The sequence below is a fragment of the Hemiscyllium ocellatum genome, chromosome 15 (genome assembly GCF_020745735.1).
Source record: "Hemiscyllium ocellatum isolate sHemOce1 chromosome 15, sHemOce1.pat.X.cur, whole genome shotgun sequence".
Lineage (NCBI taxonomy): Eukaryota > Metazoa > Chordata > Chondrichthyes > Orectolobiformes > Hemiscylliidae > Hemiscyllium > Hemiscyllium ocellatum.
Window position 1 is genome coordinate 55,110,001 of NC_083415.1, and position 23,197 is coordinate 55,133,197.

Consider the following 23,197-nt stretch of genomic DNA (forward strand, 5'->3'; position numbering starts at 1 on the left):
CTGTGATGGAGAGGTCCAGGAAGGGGAAGGAGAGTCTGAGATGGTCAAGGTGAATTTGAGGCCAGGGTGGAAGGTGTTAGTAAAGTTGATTGATTGTTCAAACTCCTCGTGGGAGCATGAAGCAACACGGATAAAGTCATCAATGTAGCAGAGGAACAGCTGGAGGGTGGTGCCAGTGAAACTGCTGAAGATGGACTGTTCCATGTATCCGACGAACAGGCAAACATAGCTGTGTTCCATGCGGGTGCCCATGGAGAAAGTGGGAGATTTGGAAGGAGAAGTTGTTGGGGGTGAGGACCAGTTCACCAGGTGGATGAAGGTGTCAGTGGAAGGGTATTGGTTGGGATGGTGTGAGAGGAAGAAACGGAGCACTTGCAGACCTTCACTGTGGCAGGTAGATGTGTACAGGGTCTGGACGTCCATGGTGAAGATGCGGCGTTGGGGGCCGGGGAAACAAAAATCTTGGAGGAGGTGAAAGCCATGGATGGTGTCACGAATGTAGGTGGGGAGTTCCTGGACTTGGGGGGACAGGATAGTGTCAAAGGTAGGAAGAGGGGAGTTCAGTGGGACAGGCACAGGCTGAGACAATGGTTCGAATGGAGCAGTCAGGTTTGTGAATCTTCAGTAGGAGGTAGAATCGGGCAGTGCGGGTTTCATGGATAATAAGGTTGGAGGCTGTGGATGAGAGATCTCTAGAGGTGATGAGGTTGTGGATGGTCTGGGGTCGTGATCAAGGGGAAAATAGGAGGAGGTGTCTGCGAGTTGGCACCTAGCTTCAGTGGTATAGAGGTCAGTGCGCCACACTACTACTGCGCACCCTCTTGACTGCGAGTTTGATGGTGAGGTTGAGGTTGGAGTGGAAGGAGTGGAGAGCTGTGCATCACAAGGGTGGGAGGTTGGAGTGGGTGATGGTGGTGGACAGGTTGAGTCAGTCGATGTCACGGCGACAGTGAAAAGAAGAGGTCAAAACTGGTGGACACATTTTAAAGGTGAGAGGAGAGAGATTTTAAAAAAAAGACATGAGAGGCAATTGTTTTTACTCAGAGTGGTTCTTCTATGAAATGAACTTCCTGAGGAAGTGGTGGATGCCACTTAGACAAGCACATGAATAGGACCTTCGTCAAACCTTCGTCACCACGCCGACTTTCGCCACCACACGTAACTCCGCCCTCACGCTTATTTCCGTCACGATGCATGACCCCGCCCCCACACCGAGCAACGTCACCACGTCTAACCCCGCCTCTACATCGATTTCTGTCCCCGTCCCTAACCCCGCCCCCACCCCCAGCTCCAGTCCCACACCAGGTCCTAGCTCCCAGCCATGCCGGATCTTCACCATCCCTCCAGACCTCCCACTCTCCGAGGATGAAAGATCAGCCCTCAGCAGAGGCCTCACCTTCATTCCCCTACGCCCTCGGATCAATGAGTTCAACACACGGCGAGATATTGAACAATTCTTCCGCCGCCTTCGCCTCCGTGCCTACTTTCACAACCAAGACTCCCACCCACCCTCTGAGGACCCCTTCTCCCGCCTCCAACGCACCCCATCCACCTGGACACCCCGTGCTGGCCTCTTACCCGCCCTCGATCTATTTATAGCCAACTGCCACCGCGACATTAACCAACTCAACCTGTCCACCCCTCTCACCCACTCCAACCTCTCCCCCTCAGAACGTGCAGCCCTCCACTCCCTCCGCTCCAATCCCAACCTCACCATCAAACCAGCAGACAAGGGAGGCGCGGTATTAGTTTGGCGCACCGACCTTTATACCGCTGAGGCCAAACGCCAGTTCGCGGACGCCTCCTCTTATCGCCCCCTTGACCACAACCCCACCTCCCACCACCAAACCATCATTTCCCAGACCATCCATAACCTCATCACCTCAGGGGATCTCCCATCCACCGCCTCCAATCTCATAGTCCCACAACCCCTCACTGCCCGTTTCTACCTCCTGCCCAAAATCCACAAACCTGACTGCTCCGGCTGACCCATTGTCTCAGCCTGCTCCTGCCCCACTGAACTCATCTCCGCATACCTCGACACGGTTCTGTCCCCTTTAGTCCAAGAACTCCCCACCTACGTTCGGGACACCACCCACGCCCTCCACCTCCTCCAGGATTTGCGCTTCCCCGGTCCCCAATGCCTTATTTTCACGATGGACATCCAGTCCCTGTACACCTCCATCCCCCATCACGAAGGACTCAAAGCCCTCCGCTTCTTCCTTTCCCGCCGCACTAACCAGTACCCTTCCACTGACACCCTCCTTCGACTGACTGAACTGGTCCTCACCCTGAATAACTTCTCTTTTCAATCCTCCCACTTCCTCCAAACTAAAGGGGTTGCCATGGGCACCTGCATGGGCCCCAGCTATGCCTGTCTCTTCGTAGGATATGTGGAACAGTCCATCTTCCGCAACTACACTGGCACCACCCCCCACCTTTTCCTCCGCTACATCGATGACTGTATCGGCGCTGCCTCGTGCTCCCACAAGGAGGTTGAACAGTTCATCAACTTTACTAACACCTTCCATCCCGACCTCAAATTCACCTGGACTGTCTCAGACTCCTCCCTCCCCTTCCCAAAGAATTTGTGCCTCTCCCATTGCTCTATCCATTTGACCAAGCCAGGTAATAAATCATGATGTTGAAGATTGCTTCTCACTATCAGACTGCACCTGAATTGACAATGTCCCATCATTGTGGCTTAGCCTTTTATCTAATTAGATTAGATTACTTAGTGTGGAAACAGGCCCTTCGGCCCAACAAGTCCACACCGACCCGCCGAAGCGCAACCCACCCATACCCCTACATATACCCCTTACCTAACACTACGGCAATTTAGCATGGCCAATTCACCTGACCCGCACATCTTTGGACTGTGGGAGGAAACTGGAGCACACGGAGGAAACCCACGCAGACACGGGGAGAACGTGCAAACTCCTGAGGCGGGAATTGAACCCAGGTCCCTGGCACTAAACACCTTTGAACGGAGCAGCTTCCTAGGCCATTTCAGGGGTCACACTGTTTTGGGTCTGGAATATGGATAAGACCAGGTAAGGACAGCAGATTTCCTTAGCTGAATGTCACCCAGGTCAAGGAGGTGTTTGCGGCAATTGACAATAGGTTCAAGGTCACAGTCACTGGCTTTATATTCATTAACTGTATTTAATGAATGTGATTTAAACATTAGCCCACGTTTCTGGATTATCAAGTTTGGAGATGGTAGTATCGTAGTACAGTGTTTCAGGTTAACCTTTGCTATTCCATGTAATTAATTAATGAATAATTGAAGTTTTGTTTTAAATTACAAATATTTATGATTATGGACTAATAGGGAGAAATAAGAAATAGAGACAATGACAGAATTAAATATTACTCATGTTTGAATTAATATAATGTTTTAAACATTTGTTTTCACTTAATTGTATGTTAAATTAATATCATTAGCCCTGGAGCAGTTTTGTTGTGTTAGTAATGCTCTATATTTCACTGTATTGTTCATGAGACAACAATAAAAAATGTATTCAGTCCTGGAAGCCAGCCATTTTCCTGGTTCTGTTGCTACTTGTGCTCACAAACACAGATGGGACTAGAACATACTTAAGGTTAAAAATTAAAATCAAGAGGGAGATATAAACTTCGAAACTTCCAGCAAGGAGTGAATTCTTCTTCTTAAAAGGGATCGGAGGGGAAACCAACTACCGCAAAACGGTTAACTATAAGCTACTCCTCGATTTGTCTTTTATTTTAAACATATTTTCTTTATTTCAACCAGAACAATGAATTTGGAAAATCATTCTTCCAAAGGCAGAATCAGCCAAGGATTCTATCTTTCACTTGCTGACAGTATCCCCTTTATCTGCCCAAGATTCAATAGTGTGCTGCCTCAGACGTAAACAGAATGGGTGGTCAAAATGTGCAGAACAAATGTAACACACTGAATAGGTTCTCTGCAATACTAGACTCACTTGTAAGAGAAAGAAGCATGTTGTGGGAAGTGGTTGAACGGAGAGGAGAAAGGACTCGAGGCCACAATTAGATCAGCCATGATTGTATCCAAAAGGCAGAGCGAAAGTTGTAGGACCAAATAGCCTCATTCTCATGTTCAACAATAAAGTGACACATTTCTTCAAGGATTCAAACGGAATTCCTCAGATCCAGGAGTAAATAAATCTAAATCAAAGTCAGAGCTTAGATTAGAGTGTGGAAACAGGCCCTTCGGCCCAACAAGTCCACACTGACCCTCCGAAGAGTAACCCACCCAGACCCATTTCTTACTGACTAATGCAGCTGACACTATGGGCAATTTAGCGTGGTCAATTCATCTGACCTGCATAATTTTTAGATTGTGGGAAGAAACCAGAGCCCCCGGAGGAAACCCACGCAGACACGGGGAGAACGTGCAATCTCCACACAGTCATCCGAGGCTGGAATTGGACCTGGGACTCCGGTGCAGTAGGGCAGCAGTGCTAACCACTGAGCCACCCTGCCTTCACCAGAGATTCCTTGAGGCTCTGAAATCATCATAAATGATTCCTCTTGGATATCTGATAACTTAATGACCACTTAGCGACATTGAATGAGAGGCTGTAACAGAAAATATTTTAAGGATGAAAACTTGATTAGTAACGTCTAACCAAAGTGGGTAATTATAGTCTTAGCTCAGGCATGCAGTGGTAAATTCTGCAGAGTAAATTTTGCTTAAAGAACATATTTGAGACAGTTATTTGCATTAACCTCATTTGGTCTCTTGCTGCAAGGTGACTACGTATTTGGGGGCAGTAGTTATTTCTTCTCTGGCCACTGACTTTTTATTGGGGATAGGGGCTGAGGTAACCCATTGCAAAATACAAATATTATGTGCAGGAAATGACCATTAAGCCTGTTCCACACACAAGATGCACCGTTCATTGACAGAACTAATAACCTCCTAAAGCCTGCTATTATTCTCAGCCCTTTACAGCCATCTAATCACTTAGAGTCAAAGAATCAGAGATGTACAGCATGGGAACACACCCTTCAATCCAACTCATCCATACGACCAGATATCCCAACCCAATCCAGTCCCACCTGCCAGCATTTGGCCCATATCCCTCCAAACCCTTCCTATTCATATACCCATCCAAATGCCTTTTAAATGTTGCAATTGTACCAGCCTTCATCAATCCCTCTGGCAGCTCATTCCATACACGTGCCACCCTCTGCGTGAAAAGGTTGCCCCGTAGGTCTCTTTTATATCTTTCCCCTCTCACCCTAAACCTATGCCCTAGAGTTCTGGACTCCCACACCTCAGGGAAAAGACCTCATCTATTGACCCTATCCATGCCCCTAATGGTTTTATAAACTTCTACAGGATCAGCCCTCGCTGCAAAAGTCAGAAGTCACATGACATCAGGTTATAGTCCAACAGGTTTATCTGAAATCACGAGCTTTCAGAGCGCTGTCCCTTCGTCAGGTGGAGTCATCACCCCAGTTCAACACCAGCACCTCCACATCATGGCTGAAGAAAAGAAGGAAGCATCAGCAGAGCTTTTGAAAAGGTTCCACATGTAGATTGGTTAGCAAAGTTAGATCACACAGGATCAGGTGGGGTGGGAGGGGGGGTGGTGGGGGCAGGGGGGAAGCAAGCCAGTTGGATACAAAATTGGCTTGAAGGTAGGAGACAGAACGTGGGAGCAGAGAGCTGCTTTTCAGACTGGAGGCCTGTAACCAGTGGTGTGCCACAAGGATCGGGGCTGTGTCCACTGCTTTTTTTGTCATTCGTATAAATGATATGGATGTAAATAAAAGGAGGTATGATTAGTAAATTTACAGATAACGGAAAAATAGGTAGTGTAGTGGACTGTGAAGATCATCTCAGAGTAGAGGGATCTTGATCAGATGGACCAATAGGCCGAGGATTGACAGATGGAGTTTAATTTAGAAATAAGCTAGGTGATGCATTTTGATAAGACAAGTCAGGGCAGAACTTATACACTTAAATCTTAGGGTCCTGGGGAGCATAGCTGTACAAAGAAACCTTGGGGTGCAGGTTCATAGCTCCTTGAAAGTGCAGTCACAGGTGGATAGGATAGTGAAGGTAGTGTTTGGTATGCTTTCCTTTATTGGTCAGAGTATTGAGTACAGGGGTGGGGCATCACGTTGCAGCTGTACAGGACAGAGGTGACATCACTTTTAGAATACGGTGTTCAATTCTTGTTGCCCTTCCATAGGTAGGATACTGTTAAACTTGAAAAGATTTACAAGGATTTTGCCAGGATTGGAGGGTTTGAGTTATAGGGAGAGACTGAATAGGGTGTGGGTATTTTCCCTGGAGTGTCAGAGGCTGAAGGGTGACTTTGAAAGATTTATAAAATCATGAGGGGCATGGATAGGGTGAATAGCCAAGGTCTTTTTTCCAGGACACGGGAGTCCAAAACTAGAGGGCATAGATTAAGGTGAGGGGGGAAATATTTAAAAAAAGGACCAGAGGGGTAATTTTTTCATGCAGAGAGTGGTGCATGTATGGAATGAGCTGCCAGAGGTGGTGGAGGCTTGCACAATGACAACATCTATAAAGGTATGTGAATAGGAAGGGTTTAGAGGGATGTGGGCCAAGTGCTGGCAAATGGGACTAGGTCAGATTGGGACATCCACTAGGCATGGACATGTTGGACTGAAGGATCTGCTTGTGCGCTGTATAACAACAAACAGCCAAAAGGAAAAAGTTACTTTAGAAAATTCCTCTTCACGCCTACTAAAGTGATGAAAACCAGACCAGCAGATATTTTCAACCACACGCATGAGCCAAGGTGAATACAAGGAGCCTCCCTGTAAAACAGTATCTCCCAACTGAGATCAATTAAACCAGGGCATCTGGTCATTATCACATTGGTGTTTGTGGGAGTTAACTCTGTGTACACTGACTCTCACATTTATTACAGTAGTGACTACATTTCAAAAGTATTTCATTGACTGTGGAACACTTTGTGCCACCCTGAAGTTGCAAAACGTGGTATATAAATCAGAGATATTTTTAAACACTACAAACTGGGGCATCAGAGGGGAGGCCAATCCTCTGTCCCAGCATTTCAGCAAACAGAGGCTGAATAGAGCTATTTTCCATGGAGAATCGGAGGCTGAGGGGTAACCCTATACATCATGAGGGATGTGGACAAGGTAAATAGACATGGTCTTTCTCCCAGGGGAGAGTAATCCAAAACTACAGGACATGGATTAAGGTGAGAGGGGTAAGATTTAAAAGGGATTGAAGGGACAACCTTTTTACACAGAGGGTGGTGTGTGTATGGAATGAGCTGCCAGAGGAAGAGGAGGAGACTGGTATAATGACAACATTTAAAAGGCATCTGAATGGGTTTATGAATAGGAAGGGTTTAAGAGGGATATGGGACAAACGCTCGCAAATGGGACTACATTCTGTTAGAATATCTGGTCATCGTGGATGAGTTGGGCCGAAGGGTCTGTTGCTGTGCTGTATGACTATGAATCTATGTCATATGTGTTCGGGAACATTGACAGTAGATCGTTTTTCATTTTCTAAACAGGAGCAGCAGAGGATAACTGCAGAACTCTGACTGCTGCTAAGTATAATCAATCAGTTCAGAAACCAAAGATTGCTTGGATTGGCCTGGGACTTTTCTCATCTGCATAGTAAATTTGGAGAGAGATTAAGGGGATTGCAGGAATAGATTTGAGAGGGGGTTATTCTGTAGAAAGCGAAGAAATAGATTGCTCCCGTTTCACCATTCATTTAGAACATAGATAATTAATTCCACAACATATTCACACTTTTAGCTCCAACTCCCTCTAAGTGAATATACAACAATGATCCACACTAATGAGGTACTAGAAATTTTCATATTGGGGAGGAGAGAGAGGCTCGAATTTCTAGACACAGAATGACTGCCCTATTCTGAACCTCCTCCTGTCCTAAACTCCTCTCTGCCCACAAACGCTGTGGCAGACACACTGAACATTTCCAATACTTGCTCCTTTTACCACTTGAACTTGTCCACAAGCTCTCCCCATCTTAACGCACTTTTGCTGCACTTCTGTGTTACTCCATTAGGCTGGTTGTGACATTGAACACCGATTCGTGAAATGAGCCTATTTCCATTTCTTGACACTGATGTCTCTCGATTTGATGAATACAAAAATAGAAAATGTAATACCATCACATCTGCAATGATTTTGACAGAAGTAAACGTTTTCAGTCTACAGCTGCAAAAGCAAAAACAAAAGTATTCCATCTGGCCAAGACAGGCAGGAGCATTGTTTTCACAAATTCTTCGAAATTTGCATAGGAAGACCATTTTACTTGTTGTACTGCCAACCTCCTTCACTGCAGAAATAGTTTAACTCTTATTCTGGATATCTCTACCCCTTATGAAGCAAAGGATAAGAATTTAGCTCCAGTATTGCTGAAAACAAAATGATACATTCTGTCAAAGATTTTCATCTGTCGCTCATCATATCAAATGCAGCCACCTTCATGGATAGGCTGCAGAATTCATCATCCCTTTCCTTTCAATAAATCAGTTCCAGATGGTCCCGTTTAAACCACAATATTCTAGGGGTATTTATCTAACATTTGATGACCGCAGCAAACTTCAGCAAAATGAACTGTAAATGGAAACTGATGAGCTATTGATTAGTAGAATAGGGCTGAGATCATAGGCCCACTACTAAGTTCATTCCAGCATCCACCACCCAACAAGATTATAGGCTCAATTGCACTCGAGACCGACACTCCACTGTAGTACCAAGGGAGTGCTGCCTTGTCAGAAATGCAGTCTTTCAGAGGAGATGCTAATCAAAAGACCTGTTTATACAGTGATACACTGGGAAATGTTAACTGGGTCCTGGACAATATTTCTCCCCCATTAAACGTCATTAAAACCAAAATCTAGTCATAATCAGATTGTTGTTATTATGGAGTTTCCTATGCACAATTATCTGCTGTGATTCCTATATTGGAATGATAACTATAATTCAAAGTATTTACCTGGTTGTAACGTGACTTAGGACATCTGAAGCAAGCAACATAAAAGTCTTTCTTTCTCCCCACCACCCCCACCCCCCAGTTTTCTCAGGAGGATTTGGACAAGCTTCATGATTGGATAAGAACACAACAGATGGAATATAAACTGGAAAAATGTGAGGTTATCTACTTTGGTTGGAGGGACATAAATGCCGAGTGTTTCTTATAATTGGAAGATAGAAAGTGTAAAACGTGCAAAGGGTAGCCTAACATACAAATGCAGCAAGCTATTAGGATGCTAATGATGCATTATCACAAGAAATTGGGGGTCCACGTCTCAGTCTTGCTTCAATTGTACAGGAGCTTGGAATATCGTGCACAGTTTGATCTCAGTGTTTCAGAAAAGATACTATTGCTGCAGAGGGAATATAATAAAGGTTCATCAGATTTACTCCTGGGATGGTTAGACTGTCTAGGATTAAGATAAGGACCATTTTTTTTTGTTTTTAAAGAGGGCGGTGAATCTTTGGAATTCCCCACCTCAGAGGTCTTCATCCCTCCCCCTGTCGGGATTCTGCATCTTCCAAGGAAAGAGCTTTGCTTGTTTCTATCCCACACTAACAAAGCTGCTCACTACCCTGCCTTTGTTGTGCACCCTTTTGAAAAGTCACAGACCTCTGAATATTTAGCTCCCAGCTTTCATCTCATTGAAACCGTGTCTGTGTAACGGCAATAAGATCACATCCATTAACCTGTATTGTGCCCCTTGTTTACTTTCCTGAGTACAACGTGCTTTAAAGTGAAAATCCATCAATTTTGCCTTGTTACCATTCCTACACCCCTCCCACAAGATTTTATTTGCTGTTGTTATCCTCCATGTACATGCTATCCATTCCTACCCATCCACTCAGAGTATCATTAACTAAAAAGATACCCTGACAATGCTGACACGTCACTTTGCTTTGTAAGCCGACACTTCCCCTGTCCCAAAATCTTCATCCCATCTTATTTGTTGAAAGCCCTAATTATTCAATTCACAATGACAATGGCTCAGGTGAAGTCGAGTCTTCGAGAGCAGCTCCCCTCGACCTCAATACTGGTGCTAATGCCCCATTCCATCCACACCAATCTTCAAGTCACGCATTTAGCACTTTGCCTTTATTTATTCTACGCCAGTTAACTATATAGAGTCATAGAATCATAGAGATGTACAGCATGGAAACAGACTTTTGGTCCAACCCGTCCATGCCAACCAGATATCTTAACCTAATCTAGTCCCACAATCCAGTACCTGGTCCATATCTCTTCAAACCCTTCCTATTCATATACCCTTCCAAATGCCTCTTCAATGTTGCATTTGTACCAGGCTCTGTAGTAAACCCAAGATCATTATTTTGGGGGTTCTGATGTTTAATATTGTTTTAAAAATCATTCATGACACGTGGGCTTCATTACTGGCCGAGCATTTATCGTTCAACCCTAGTTGACTTTGAGATGGTGATGATGAGCTGCCTTCTTGTACCACTGCTGGCCATTTATGATAGGAAGACCCACAATGCCATTAAAGGAGGGAGCTCCAGGATTTTGACCCAGTGATATTGAAGGTATGAAGATATATTCCAAAGGCAGCTCTTCACTCCTAACTGCTCCAATTCTTACTGGTGAAATTCCTTTTTAGTCCTAACAATGCTGTTAAGTACGAAGAGGACAATAACAACTGGATCTGCACCTTCCCATCCCAAGTTTCTCTCCAGCGCTGAAGAGATGCATTACATTGTATTTCAGTAACCTGAAGATACCTACATGTTTTAGGAGTTTATATCATGCACAACCTTTTGGAAATCCATTTACACAACACTGCAATTAAACCTTTATTGGTCAGTGCATTGACTATATCTGTTCAGGACATTGGTTAGACCACTTTTGGAATACTGCATTCAATTCTGGTCTCCTTGCTGTAGGAAGGATGTTGTGAAACTTGAAAGGATGCAGAGAAGATTTACAAGGACGTTGCCTGGATTGGAGGGTTTGAGCTATAGAGAGAGAGGCTGAATACACTGGCACTTTTCTCTCCTGGAGTGTCGGAGGCTGGAGGGATGATCTTCATAGAGGTTTACAAAATAATGAGGGGCATGGAGAATAGACAAGGACTTTTTTCTGCAAGGTTGGGGAGTCCAACACTAGAGGGCATAGGTTTAAGGCGAGAGGGAAAAGATATAAAAAGGGACCTGAGGGGGAACATTTGCACACAGAGGGTGGTGTGTGTATGGAATGAGCTGCCAGAAGAACTGGAGGAGTCTGGCACAATTACAACATTTAAAAGGCATCTGGATGGGTATACGAATAGGAAGGGTTTAGACGGATATGGGCCAAATGCTGGCAAATGGGACTAATTAGGTTAGGATATCTGGTCATTGTTGATGAGTTGGACCGAAGGGTCTGTTTCCGTGCTGTACATCTCTTTAACTCTATCTTTTGAACCCTACTTGTCCCATAACCATTCTTGGTCTTACCTCAGCTCTTTCCTCTCTCCTCCCCTTTGACTGGCCTTTGTAAAACCGGTTAATAAGGATGACCTTGGGCAATGTCGCAGCTTTGATCAGATCACAGACGGTACGTTGTACAAGGAAGGATGAACTTATTTCACAGGGGGCATTCTGAAAATCCAGTAGCTCCATCCCTCAGATGAGAATACATTGAGCGGAACTGGCCAAAATCTCGAAGAGTTTTGAAAGAACAAGCGATCTTTTTGAAATGTACAAAGTGATCAATCTTGGCAGAGTCTACACTGGGGAGTTCTCTTCTTCTCCAGGTCAAAAGAGTCATAGCATCAATATACAAAGTAGGCTACTTAGGAGAGAAATTCCTTCATTCAGCGAGTTGAGAATCTTAAAATTTTTAATGTCAGACGATTGCAGATTTAATAATTGAATATGTTGAAGCTCAATTGACGTTTGGGTAGGAAGGGAAGAAAGAGAAAAGGAAGGCCCTACTCCTACTCCTAATTTCTAAAGTGAAAACTACCATAGTGGCAGTGGATCATTACAGAGAGAGCGAGAGCAAGAGCGAGAGATGATTGGTGACAATCATAACCTGATGCCACAGGCGATGGGAGGTTGAAAAGCTGAAATGTGATCTCAGGCAGTACAGGAACTGAACCAGAGTTGGTATCACTCTGCATTACACACACAGCTACACACCTCCAACATCAGACGTCAATTTCAACTGCAAGTGCATCATTTCATGGTTAATAAGAATGTAAGAGTAAAGGTAGAACCAACCTGATGAAGGAGCAGCGCTCCGAAAGCTAGTGCTTCCAATTAAACCTGTTGGACTATAACCTGGTGTCGTGTGATTTTTAACTTTGTACAGCCCAGTCCAACACCAGCATCTCCAAATCATATAAGTAGAAGATTTTACTGAATGACAGTGGTGGCATGAGGGGCAGAGTGGCCTGTCCCTGCTTCTTTTACTTCTGTTCTTAAAAAGGACAACGAGAAATATGGACTATCTAACAGTGTGATATTGAAAAGCCACGTAGCAAATAGGAAATAAGTTTTTCAAAATTATTGGAAGTCCGGATTAGAACAATGGTGTCTAAGCAAATTACTTACCTTCTTCAATATCATTCCTTGATGAAGCCTCTAAGAGCATAACATTCGGAGTGAAGGAGACTCGTTGGTGATTCTCTGTGTTTTTCTTCTTGTCAGTTTTCCTCTTCTTATTCTGCATCTCTTTCTCATACTGTGCCCATTTTTTCAGCTGTTGCGTCCGGCGTTTCTTTGCAGCTCTGAGGCGGTCTGGGGTAGGCAGCCTCTCCAGGAATGGGAGTTCTGTGAGGAGGTCCATATGATTCGACATGACTGAATGAAGGATCATCAAATGAGGAACCACAGGGTTGAGGAGAAACACAGAACTCTGTGCACTGATCCAAACCTTTGGTATTACTTACTCTTGGTGCAGGTGGGCGAACCAGAAGTGAATCCAATCCTTGCCATCGCCTGATCCTGCATTACACAAAAACAAAAATCAGAGGATTAATCCATTCAGTTGAGTATATTCAACATTACACTGCAGAGAACAGAATTAAAATGAACCAGAGCTAATAGCAGCAGGGAAGCAGGTTACATTACAAATCCATTCTTGAGTTTAACTTGCAAATGACCTGAAGAGGAACATTTAGGCTGCCCAGTGGCACGTTTTTTAACTCTATTGCCTAGCATGTCTGATTACAGAGCAGCAAGATCTTGGGCAGAAATTTCATTCTGCCCTGGCTTTCCTGGGAAGGTAGAGACCAGGCAAAATTCCCACTTCTCACAACTGCCTCCTCCACGTTAATGCTCCTTCTTGGTCATGGGACAAGAACAAATGGAGGCACAGCACTCAAACTGCAAGGGTCATAAATGATCCCTGATCTCTTGGGAAAACTGCCAGCCTCCATGTAACAATTTTCCATCTTGGATCATTGTTAGCAAGAAAGGTAAAGGACAGCTGTGATGACAAATTGAACACTGATGGGTGAATCCGTTGTTCCAACATACTCCGGGCTAGCATCCCACATTCAACTCTCCATAAACCCAAGATTATCTAAACCTCTGCTATCCATGTCCTTACTTATACCCAGGTCCAATTCACCCAGTACCCTGATGGGCACCAGCTCTTGATTAAGAAATACCCTGATTTTAAAATCCTCACTTTTCTCCTCCCCAGTGTCCACCAACATACGCCCAAAGACTGCCTGGCAACCTACCTTTATACCTAACTTTCAGACATGTGCCCAAGTATCTCACATAGCTCAACAATTAGGGGGAAGGGAGTAGGCCATTGGGCCTTTTAGTCTGCTCAGCCATTCAGTAAAGCATATAACCGTGGTTGATCGGATTGTGCCGTCATCACCACTTTCCTCGCTGGTCATTGTGCTGAAGCAGAATCGGGCAGTCAAAGCACCCTGGGACATTTTACATTAGATTCCCAACAGTGTGGAAACAGGCCCTTTGACCCAACAAGTCCACATTGACCCTCTGAAGAGTAAACCACCCAGACCCATTCCCCTACATTTACCCCTTCACCTAACACTACGGGCAATTCACCTGACCAGCATATCTTTGGATTGTGGGAGGAAACCAGAGCACCCGGAGGAAACCCACGCAGATACAGGGTGGAAATGTGCAAACTCCACACAGTCACCCAATGTGGGAATTGAACCCGGGTCCCTGGTGCTGTGAGGCAGCAATGCTAGCCACTGAGCCACTGTGCCACCCAAGGATTCCTAACCCATCTCCTTAAGCATTCGGCCACGATTACAGGTCCCCTTAAAAAGGAGCTGTTTAAGTTCTGAAGTGTCACTGGACCCAAAAGATTAACTCTTCTCTCTCTCTCTCTCTCTCTCTCTCTCCCCCTTCCCCCTTTCCCCTCCCCCCCCCCCCCACCCCCCCCCCCACAGATGTTGCCAGAACTGAGTATTTCCAGCAATTTTGGATTCGCAGAATCCACAGTCCTTTTGTTTAGTTTATAAATAAAGTATATCGGTGCCAATGCTTTAAACAAAAATAATGCTTGGTTCAACTTGTTACTTCATGGCTTGGGTAAAGACAATAACAATTTATATTTAAATGTCGTGAATAAAATGAAACATCCTCAAGCACTGCAAAGAGCATTATAAACCAAACTATACCATGCAGCCACATAAGATAATACTGGATTTGATGGCTAAAATCTTATTTGAGAGAGATAGGCTTGAACTGGGAAAGCGAGATATAAAAGAAAAACTGTGGATGCAGAATTTCCAGAGTTCAGATCCAGGAATCTGAAGGCATAATCATCCAGACCCCACTCCACAGTAAGAAGTAAACAGTAGTTACCACTTCCAATTGCCTTCTGAACAGCAAGGGAAACAGGTCTTTTAAAACCTACACTGGGAACTGAAAACTCATTTTTCCAAAATTATGCCTTATTCATAAAAGTTTGTGTAAGTACAATATAGATTGTTATTTTTGGGCTGCTATGTAAATTTCTATCACAGCTTATATTCACAACGTACATCTATATTTCATGTCAAACATTCACTTGTGCATACACACCGCAAGACGTTTTACCGTTTCCAATCCCTCGGCGCATGAGGGCCTTAGACCCTGACCTTTCCCATGAGCCTTTGTGGCAACTGCCCCATGCATTAATGCATCCTTCAACCAATAGTCCTGAACCTTGGAATGTTGCAATACTTGGTCAAAACAGCTCTTTGCATTGGAAGACCAAACAATTTCAGGCAAACAAAAGACCAAATTTTAAAAAGTTGAAGATCTTTTGATATCAGTTAATATTTACCATAATGCACCATGGAGGGGGTTGTGGCCTAGTGGTAACGTCCCTGAACTAATAATCCAGAGGCCATTCTGATGTTCTGAGGACATAGGTTCAAGTAATGCATAAGCCAGAAATTTAAAGCTAATTTCTGTAATGGTCCCCCTAACTGTTGTAAAAACAATGACCGTTTGGTTGACAAATGTCCCTTCAAGCAGGAAATGGTTACCTCGACTGACCACGTGCAACTCCAGAACCAGAGCGATGTAATTGGCTCTTAACTGTCCCCAAGAATGGGCGAGTGAACTAATCTGTTCAAGGGCAATGAGGAATTAATGAGAAACATCTACATCCCATGAAAGAATGAAGGAAAAGCCCTTTGCCCACAGAGTCATAGAGATGTACAGCATGGAAACAGACCTTTTGGTCCAACTCGCCCATGCCAACCAAATATCTTAACCTAATCTAGTCTCATTTGCCAGGTGTTGGCCCATATCCCTCTTAAACCCTTCCTATTCATATACCCATCCAAATGCCTTTTAAATGCTGTAATTGTACCAGCCTCCACCACTTCCTCTGGCAACTCATTCCAAATGCACAGCACCCTCTGCTTGAAAAAATTGCCCATTAAGTCTCTTATATCTTTCCCCTCTCACACTAAACCTATGCCCTCTAGTTCTGGACTCCCCGGCCCCAGGGAAAAGACTTTACTTGGTTATCCTATCCATGCCCCTCATGATTTTATAAACCTCTAAAAAGGTCAGCCTTCAGTCTCTGATGCTCCAGGATGAACAGCCCCAGCCTATTCAGCCTCTTCCTACAGCTCAAATCCTCCAACCCTGGCAACATCCATGTAAATTAGGAGCAAAATCTCTAGATGGAATTTGATGAGAAGGCATGTCAATGTTAATGCAGTAACTAAAACTCACTGGCCGATTCAATGCTACTGCTGTGGAGCTGTGCAAGATGAATCCCCCCCCCAAAAAAAGTGCTTTCCTGCTGTGTCAGAGCACTTACAATAAGCTGGTGGGCAACAGTCCACTCCTCACCACAGCAGCCCCAACAGCACTGTGTACGTAGGAAGGCTTTGACAAGGAGGGTCCTTCATAGTGCCAGCCAAGCTGACCCTCGATGCAAATTTGAAAGGTCTAGTGAGGAGACATTCTGTGAAATGACTTCCTCAGTCTGTTCAGAGAACCATCTGACAGAATGCACCAGCTCCTTTCCTGCAGGGCCTGGAGGACATCATATGCTTTCACTGCCTGATGTGATCAAAAAAGGTGTGCTTCTGCATAAACCCCTCCACATGGGCTGGTGCTCACTGAGCAGAGAGTTCTGTGGCTACGTGGACCTATCCTTCACAATGCCATGGATGGATAGATAGAACCTCAACATGTAGGGACACTTGGCATGTGTGTACGGTGGAGCTAGGCATAGTTTGATGCTTACTACTCAAAGGTGGCCATCAGGAGGCAGTGGATATTTCTCCCTATTTATCTAGAGGTTTGTATGTTTTGTCAATTCATGACTTCCAGATGAGGTGGAAGATAATCTGGCTGCACACTATGCTGCAGGTCTAGGGCATGGGCCAGACCAGCAGAGAGAGAGTGCCTCACACCAGATCTCCAAGCTCTGGTGATAACGTGATAACCAGCTTCACCACCATATGACCAGTTTCTGTTGCACTCCTTCCAAATTTTAACATATACTGTGTCCCCTCTAAACCATTCCCCAACCATTCCCCAATCTTCACATAGTCTGGTCTGTAGAAGGGGACAGTTCACAAGCAAAATGATCTTTCTCTTGCCCGAGGGCAGTACAGTGGCTCAGTGGTTAGCACTGCTGCCTCACAGTGCGAAGGACCCGGGTTCAATTCCAGCCTTGGGCGACTGTCTGTGTGGAGTTTGCACATTCTCCCTGTGTCTGCATGGGTTTCCTCTCAAAATCCAAAGATGTGCGGGTTAGGTGAATTACTAAAAATTGCCCATAGTGTTCAGGGGTGTGTACATTAGGTGCATTAGTAAAAGGGCAAATGTAGGAGTAGTAGGATTGGGGAAATGGATCTGGGTGGGTTACTCTTCGGAGGGTTGGTGTGGACTTGTTGGGCCAAAGGACCTGTTTCCACACTGTAGGGAATCTATATTGGCTCCTGGCACTAATTCAAACAGACCAGGTGAGACACTTGACAGTAAAAGATGGCTATGGGATTCATGTACAGAGAAGTGATAACCCGAGTGGATTATTAATCCTCTTGCGCCTACATGCTTGCTGAGGGACTTGGAAAAAGGTTCGATGAAGCACAGGAACAAGATGGGAAAGAGAGAGGATAGCACTGTCTGACTCTAGATTTGATTGGAACATTTTCCAATTCTAGCCCATTGACTGAAGTGTGCTACTGATGTGCAGAACAGTTGGATCCAATTGAGGATTAGTTCCACACTGAAGAGTGAAAGCTTAATTAAAAACAAAAGGCCTTTTCAAAAATGAACAATGGAGTACCCACATTTTGTTTGAATAGCAATAAATGAAGTATAGTCAAAGCAAGATCTGAATTTTGGATTACAAAATAATAGCTGGATTTTGAAATGTTGTTGTTTTATCACAGGGGAATCCAAACGACAGCACATAAGACAAATATGATCCCACGTGCGTATTGTATCTATAAATCTCTAGGGATTCAATCTCCTGCAGACTTTCTTGAAATGGAGCGGTTTCAGCTTGGTGAGGTAAAAGCAAAGTTAATTACTTTATCCATATATGGTGACACAACATTAATTATTAATTTAAGATAATACAATCCTGGCATTCAGCAATTTACATTGCAATTCTTCATACGTGACTCATAAATACAAAAAAATGTACTCTTCAGTTATTAAAATAACCTTTCCAAAACAAAACATGTCTGACCTAATTCGAGAACTACTAAATGTGGAAGAGAAGTGAGGATTGAGAAAACCTTTTGCCTTTCGTTTCCCTCCAAGCATGAAAAAGAGTTCTACTTCCCAAACCCACATTCCTGGCCAATCTCTCAGTCACGCCTCCATAAACTTAAGATCATCCGAATTCCAGCTGGCATGTCCCAAATCCCACCAAGTCCTGTACATCCATCACCTTTATACTCACTGACCTACACTTGCTCAGAGTTACCTTTTTACAATTGTCATCCTCATTCTTAAATACTTTCAGTCTTGCTCTCATTCCCCATCTCAAATCTACACTAGCTCTCTTCCAGATTCTTGTGCTCATTGAGGTAAAAGGTAAAGTTACTAAAGTCATAGAATCCTCTCAGTGTGGAAACAGGCCATTTGACCCATCAAGTCCATACTGACTCTCTGAAGAGAATCCCACCCAAACCCAATCTCCTCTACCCTTTCTCCATAATCCCACAATTTCTCTTGGCTAATCCACCTAGCCTGCACATGCCTGAACAGTATGGAAAATTTAGCATAGCCAATTCACCTAACCTTGGAGGGAGAGAAAACAGAGTTCCTGGAGGAAACCAATGCGGACACCGGGGGAACGAGCAAACTCCACATACACAATTGCCCGAGGGTGGAATCAAACTTGGATCCCTGGTGCTATGAGAAGGGCATTGCTAACCACTGTACCATCCAGAGGACCAAAGGGCTGCTCTCTCATTAGAAAGAGAGACAACTGGTGGTGGTTTAATCGGAGGACAATGTTGAGAAGGAGGGTCATAGAGTCAGAGAGATGTAAAGCACAGAAACAGACCCTTCCGTCCAACTTGTCCATGCCAATCAGATATCCCAACCCAATCTAGTCCCACCTGCCACCACCTGGTCCATATCCATCCAAACCCTTCCTATTCATTTACCCATCCAAATGCCCCTTAAAATGTGATAATTGTACCAGCCTCCACCACTTCCTCTGGCAGCTCATTCCATACACGAATACCCTCTGCGTGAAAAGGTTGCCCCTTAGGTCTCCTTTATATATTTCCCCTCTCATCCTAAACCAATGCCCTCTAGTTCTGGACTACCCCACCCCTGGAGAAAGACTTTGTCTATTCATCCTATCCATGCCCCTCAATTTTGTAAACTTTTATAGGTCACCCCTCAACCTCCAATACTCCAGGAAAAACAGCCCTCGCCCATTTAACCTCTCCCTGTAGCTCAAATCTTCCAATCCTGGCAACATCCATGTAAATCTTTTCTGAACTCTCATGTTTCACAACATCCTTCTGATAGGAGGGAGACCAGAATTGCACGCAATATTCTAACAGTGGCCTAACCAATGTCCTGTACAGCTGCAACATGACCTCCCAACTCCTGTACTCAATACTCTGGCCAATAAAGGAAAGCATACCAAAACGCCTTCTTCACTATCCTGTCTACCTCCGACCCCACTTTCAAGGAGCTAAGAACCTGCACTCCAAGGTCTCTTTGTTCAGCAACACCCCCTCGGACCTTACCATTAAGTGTATCAGTCCTGCTAAGATTTGCTTTCCCAGAATGCAGCACCTCACATTTATCTAAATTAAACTCCATCTGCCACTTCTCAGCCCATTGGCCCATCTGATCAAGATCCTGTTGTGATCTGAGGTAATCCTCTTCGCTGTCCACTACACCTCCAATTTTGGTGTCATCTGCAAACTTACTAAATATACCTCTTATGCTCGCATCCAAATCATTTATATAAAATAACGAAAAGTAGTGGACCCAGCACAGATTCTTGTGGCACTCCACTGGTCACAGGCCTCCAATCTGAAAAACAACCCTCTACCACCACCCTCTGTCTTCTACCTTTGAGCCAGTTCTGTGGCAAACTCAGCTGGGGCAGGAATTGAATCCATGCTGTTAACATTACGCCACATCGCAAACCAGCCATCCATATCCAAGTCTGGTCCCTGAAGCCTCCCTGATTTTAATTGCTCAACCTCTGATGGACATGGCTTCAGTTGGCAAAGCCCTCAATTCTGCAATTTTCTACCTTTCTCTTCTCCTTGAACATGCTTCTAAAATCTGCTCTAAGCTCTCATTTCAAATTTTACTTCACACGAACAATAGGGCATTTGGCCACTCCATCATTCAAGAAAATCATGGCTGATTTGTTTATATTTTGAATTCCACTTTTCCGTCTACCTCTGATAACTTTAGATTCTCCTGCCCAACAAAAACCCGTCTACTGCTACCTTACAAATATTCAATGACTCCACTTTCACCACCTTCTGAAGCAGACTGAGTGTATTCCATAGTTGCATATCCTTCTGAAAACAAATTCTCTCTATATCTGTACAATAAAGGTTTATTCCTAATTTTAAAAATACTGCCCATGCTTTGGCCTTACCAACAAGACGAAGCATCCTTTCCATATCCACCTCGTGAAAACCATTCTGGATTTTATGCATTACGAGTAGATCACCTCTCAATGTTCTAAATTGCAGTGAAATCATTGCCCATTTGTGCAAACCTTTCCTAAAAAAAACAATCCACTCATTCCAGATATCAATCTAATAAAGGTCCTCTTAAACATTCCCCCCCCCCCCCCAACATATTTACATCCTTGCTTTGTAAGGAAACCAAAACTGCACATATTTAAGACGTGGTCTCACCAATGCCCGATATAACTGAAGCAGAACAGTTTTTTTTGTGTACAATTCTTCTCACAATAAAAGGATAACATTATATTAGCCTTTTCTCTTACTTGCTGCACCTGCATACTAACTTTTCCGACTCACCAACAAGAGCACCTGGATCTCTCAACACCTTGTAATTTTGCAGTCATTTGCTGTTTAATTAATGCTTTTCTTTATTCTTCCTGCTAAAATGTAAAAGGAGCAAATTTTCCAACATAATCCTCTATTTTGTTTCAAGATGACGGCAGACTAACAGGATTCTGTGTTCGAGATTCTGGGTTGGGGCTCGTCTCCTCGGCTGCTTTTTATTTCCATTTTACTTTTGCTTTTTTTCTTTAAAGCCTTTTGCTGTGGTGTCATCAGCAACGAGTGTCAATTTGCGGAATGGCAGAAACGTCCCGTCAGTCGGAGGCAGCAGCAGCAACATAGCTCCCCCTGGCGAACTGAGGTGGTGGCGGCAAAAGGCCTCAGGCTGCAACTAGGCCCAGGGGCCTGCAGAGGCTGAGCGTTCCATACACTTTCCTTTCCTTTTAGCTCGGACTCTTTTTTTTCTGCTTTTTAAAAAAATTTTGGTTTTGTAACCAAGATGGTACTGGAGAAAGGTGACTTTGTACATTTTTCACCATACTCCTGTATTTCTATACTCGAGTACAGGTGACAATAAAATCTAAATTTTGAAATTTTAATTCCATCTGCCAGATTTTTGATCACTCACTCAACACATCTCAATCCATCTGCATCCTCTTCACAATAGACTTTCCCGTCTACCTTGGTGTCATCTACAAATTTAGACACCATGCCTTTGCTCCCTTCATCTCAGGTCATTAATATGAAATATAAAAAGCCGAGGCCTCAGCACAGACCAACTGCAGGACCATACTCATCTTATCCTGCCAATCTGGAAAAGAAACAGGACTTATGCCGGAAACGTCGATTTTCCTGCTCCTTGGATGCTGCCCGACCTGCTGTGCTTTTCCAGCACTACACTTTTGACACATATCTCTTTACTGTCAGCAATTTTTCTATCCATGATACTCCTTATTTTACCCATAAGACATAGAAGCAGAAGTAGACATTCAGCCCATTCACCTATTATAAAACTAATTGGGGAGACTGGACACCTCCTAGCAGAGCACTTTAGGGAACATCAACCCCACTGACCTGTGGCCCAACACTTCAACTCTCCCTCCCACTCTGCTGAGGACATGCAGGACCTGGGCCTCCTCCACCACCGTTCCCTCACCACTCGACATCTGGAGGAAGAATGCCTAATCTTCCACCTCAGAACACTTCAACCCCATGGTATCAATGTGGATTTCACCAGTTTCCTCATTTGCCCTTCCCCAATCTCATCCCAGCTCCAGCCTTCCAGCTCAGCACTGCCCTCATGACCTGTCCATCTTCCTTTCCACCTATCCACTCCATCCTCCTCTCTGACCTATCACTTTCATCCCCACCTTCATTCACCCATTGTACTCTATGCTACTTTCTCCCCACCTCCACATTTATCTCTCCACCCTGCAGGCTCCCTGCCTCTATTCCAGATGAAGGGTTTTTGCCCGAAGCATCGACTTTCCTGCTCCTCGGATGCTGCCTGACCTTCTGTGCTTTTCCAGCACCACTTTAATCTAGACCCCCATTCAGCCCATTACGTCCATTCGTCCATTCGATAAAGTCATTGGTGATCTAATAATCCTCAACTCTACTTTCCTGCCTTTCCCCCCTAACCCTGGATTCCCTTCCTGATTAAAAATATAACTATATTCAAGGCTGAGATAGACAATGATACAGGTCCCTATGGCAAAAAATTCTGCAGTTTCTCTAACAGTAGAGAGAAAATCCTTCTCATTTCTGTGCTTAATGGGTGACCCATTATCCAGAGATTATGCCCCCTGGTTTTACACTCAGCAAGGATAAGCAACCTTTCCACATCAATCTTGAGAAGTCCCCTAAGAGGCTTGCATGATTCAATAGCACTGTGCCTCTTTCTTCCAAATTCCGATGAGTACAGGCTCAAATTTACACAATCACTCCTCATAAGACAATCCTTCCATATCTGGTATTATCCTAGTGAACCGTCTCTGCACTGCCTCCAATGCTAGTAATATCTTTCCTCAGAGCTCAAGATGGTTCACAGTATTCTAACTAGTCTGAATAGTACCTTGTATAGTTATTAATTTTATACTCCACCCACTTTGAAATAAAGGCCAACATTCCATTTGCCTTCCCTATTACTTGTTGAACTTGGATACGAGCTTTGTGTCTTTACTCAGACTTCTTTCTTTGCTAAATAATCTTCTATTGATTCTCGATTTGATGTG

General features: G+C 44.3%; 1 protein-coding gene across 3 annotated transcripts in view; it reads right to left on the bottom strand.

Annotated features, from left to right (window-relative positions):
• Positions 1-23,197, bottom strand: part of LOC132822986 (protein phosphatase 1 regulatory inhibitor subunit 16B-like) — a 204,161-nt gene that overhangs the window by 132,122 nt on the left and 48,842 nt on the right. For all 3 annotated transcript variants that reach the window (XM_060836487.1, XM_060836489.1, XM_060836488.1), the window contains exon 2: positions 12,595-12,987. In XM_060836487.1, the coding sequence (XP_060692470.1) occupies positions 12,595-12,859 (265 nt within the window). In that variant the 5' untranslated portion in view covers positions 12,860-12,987. The remainder of the gene's footprint in view (positions 1-12,594; positions 12,988-23,197) is intronic.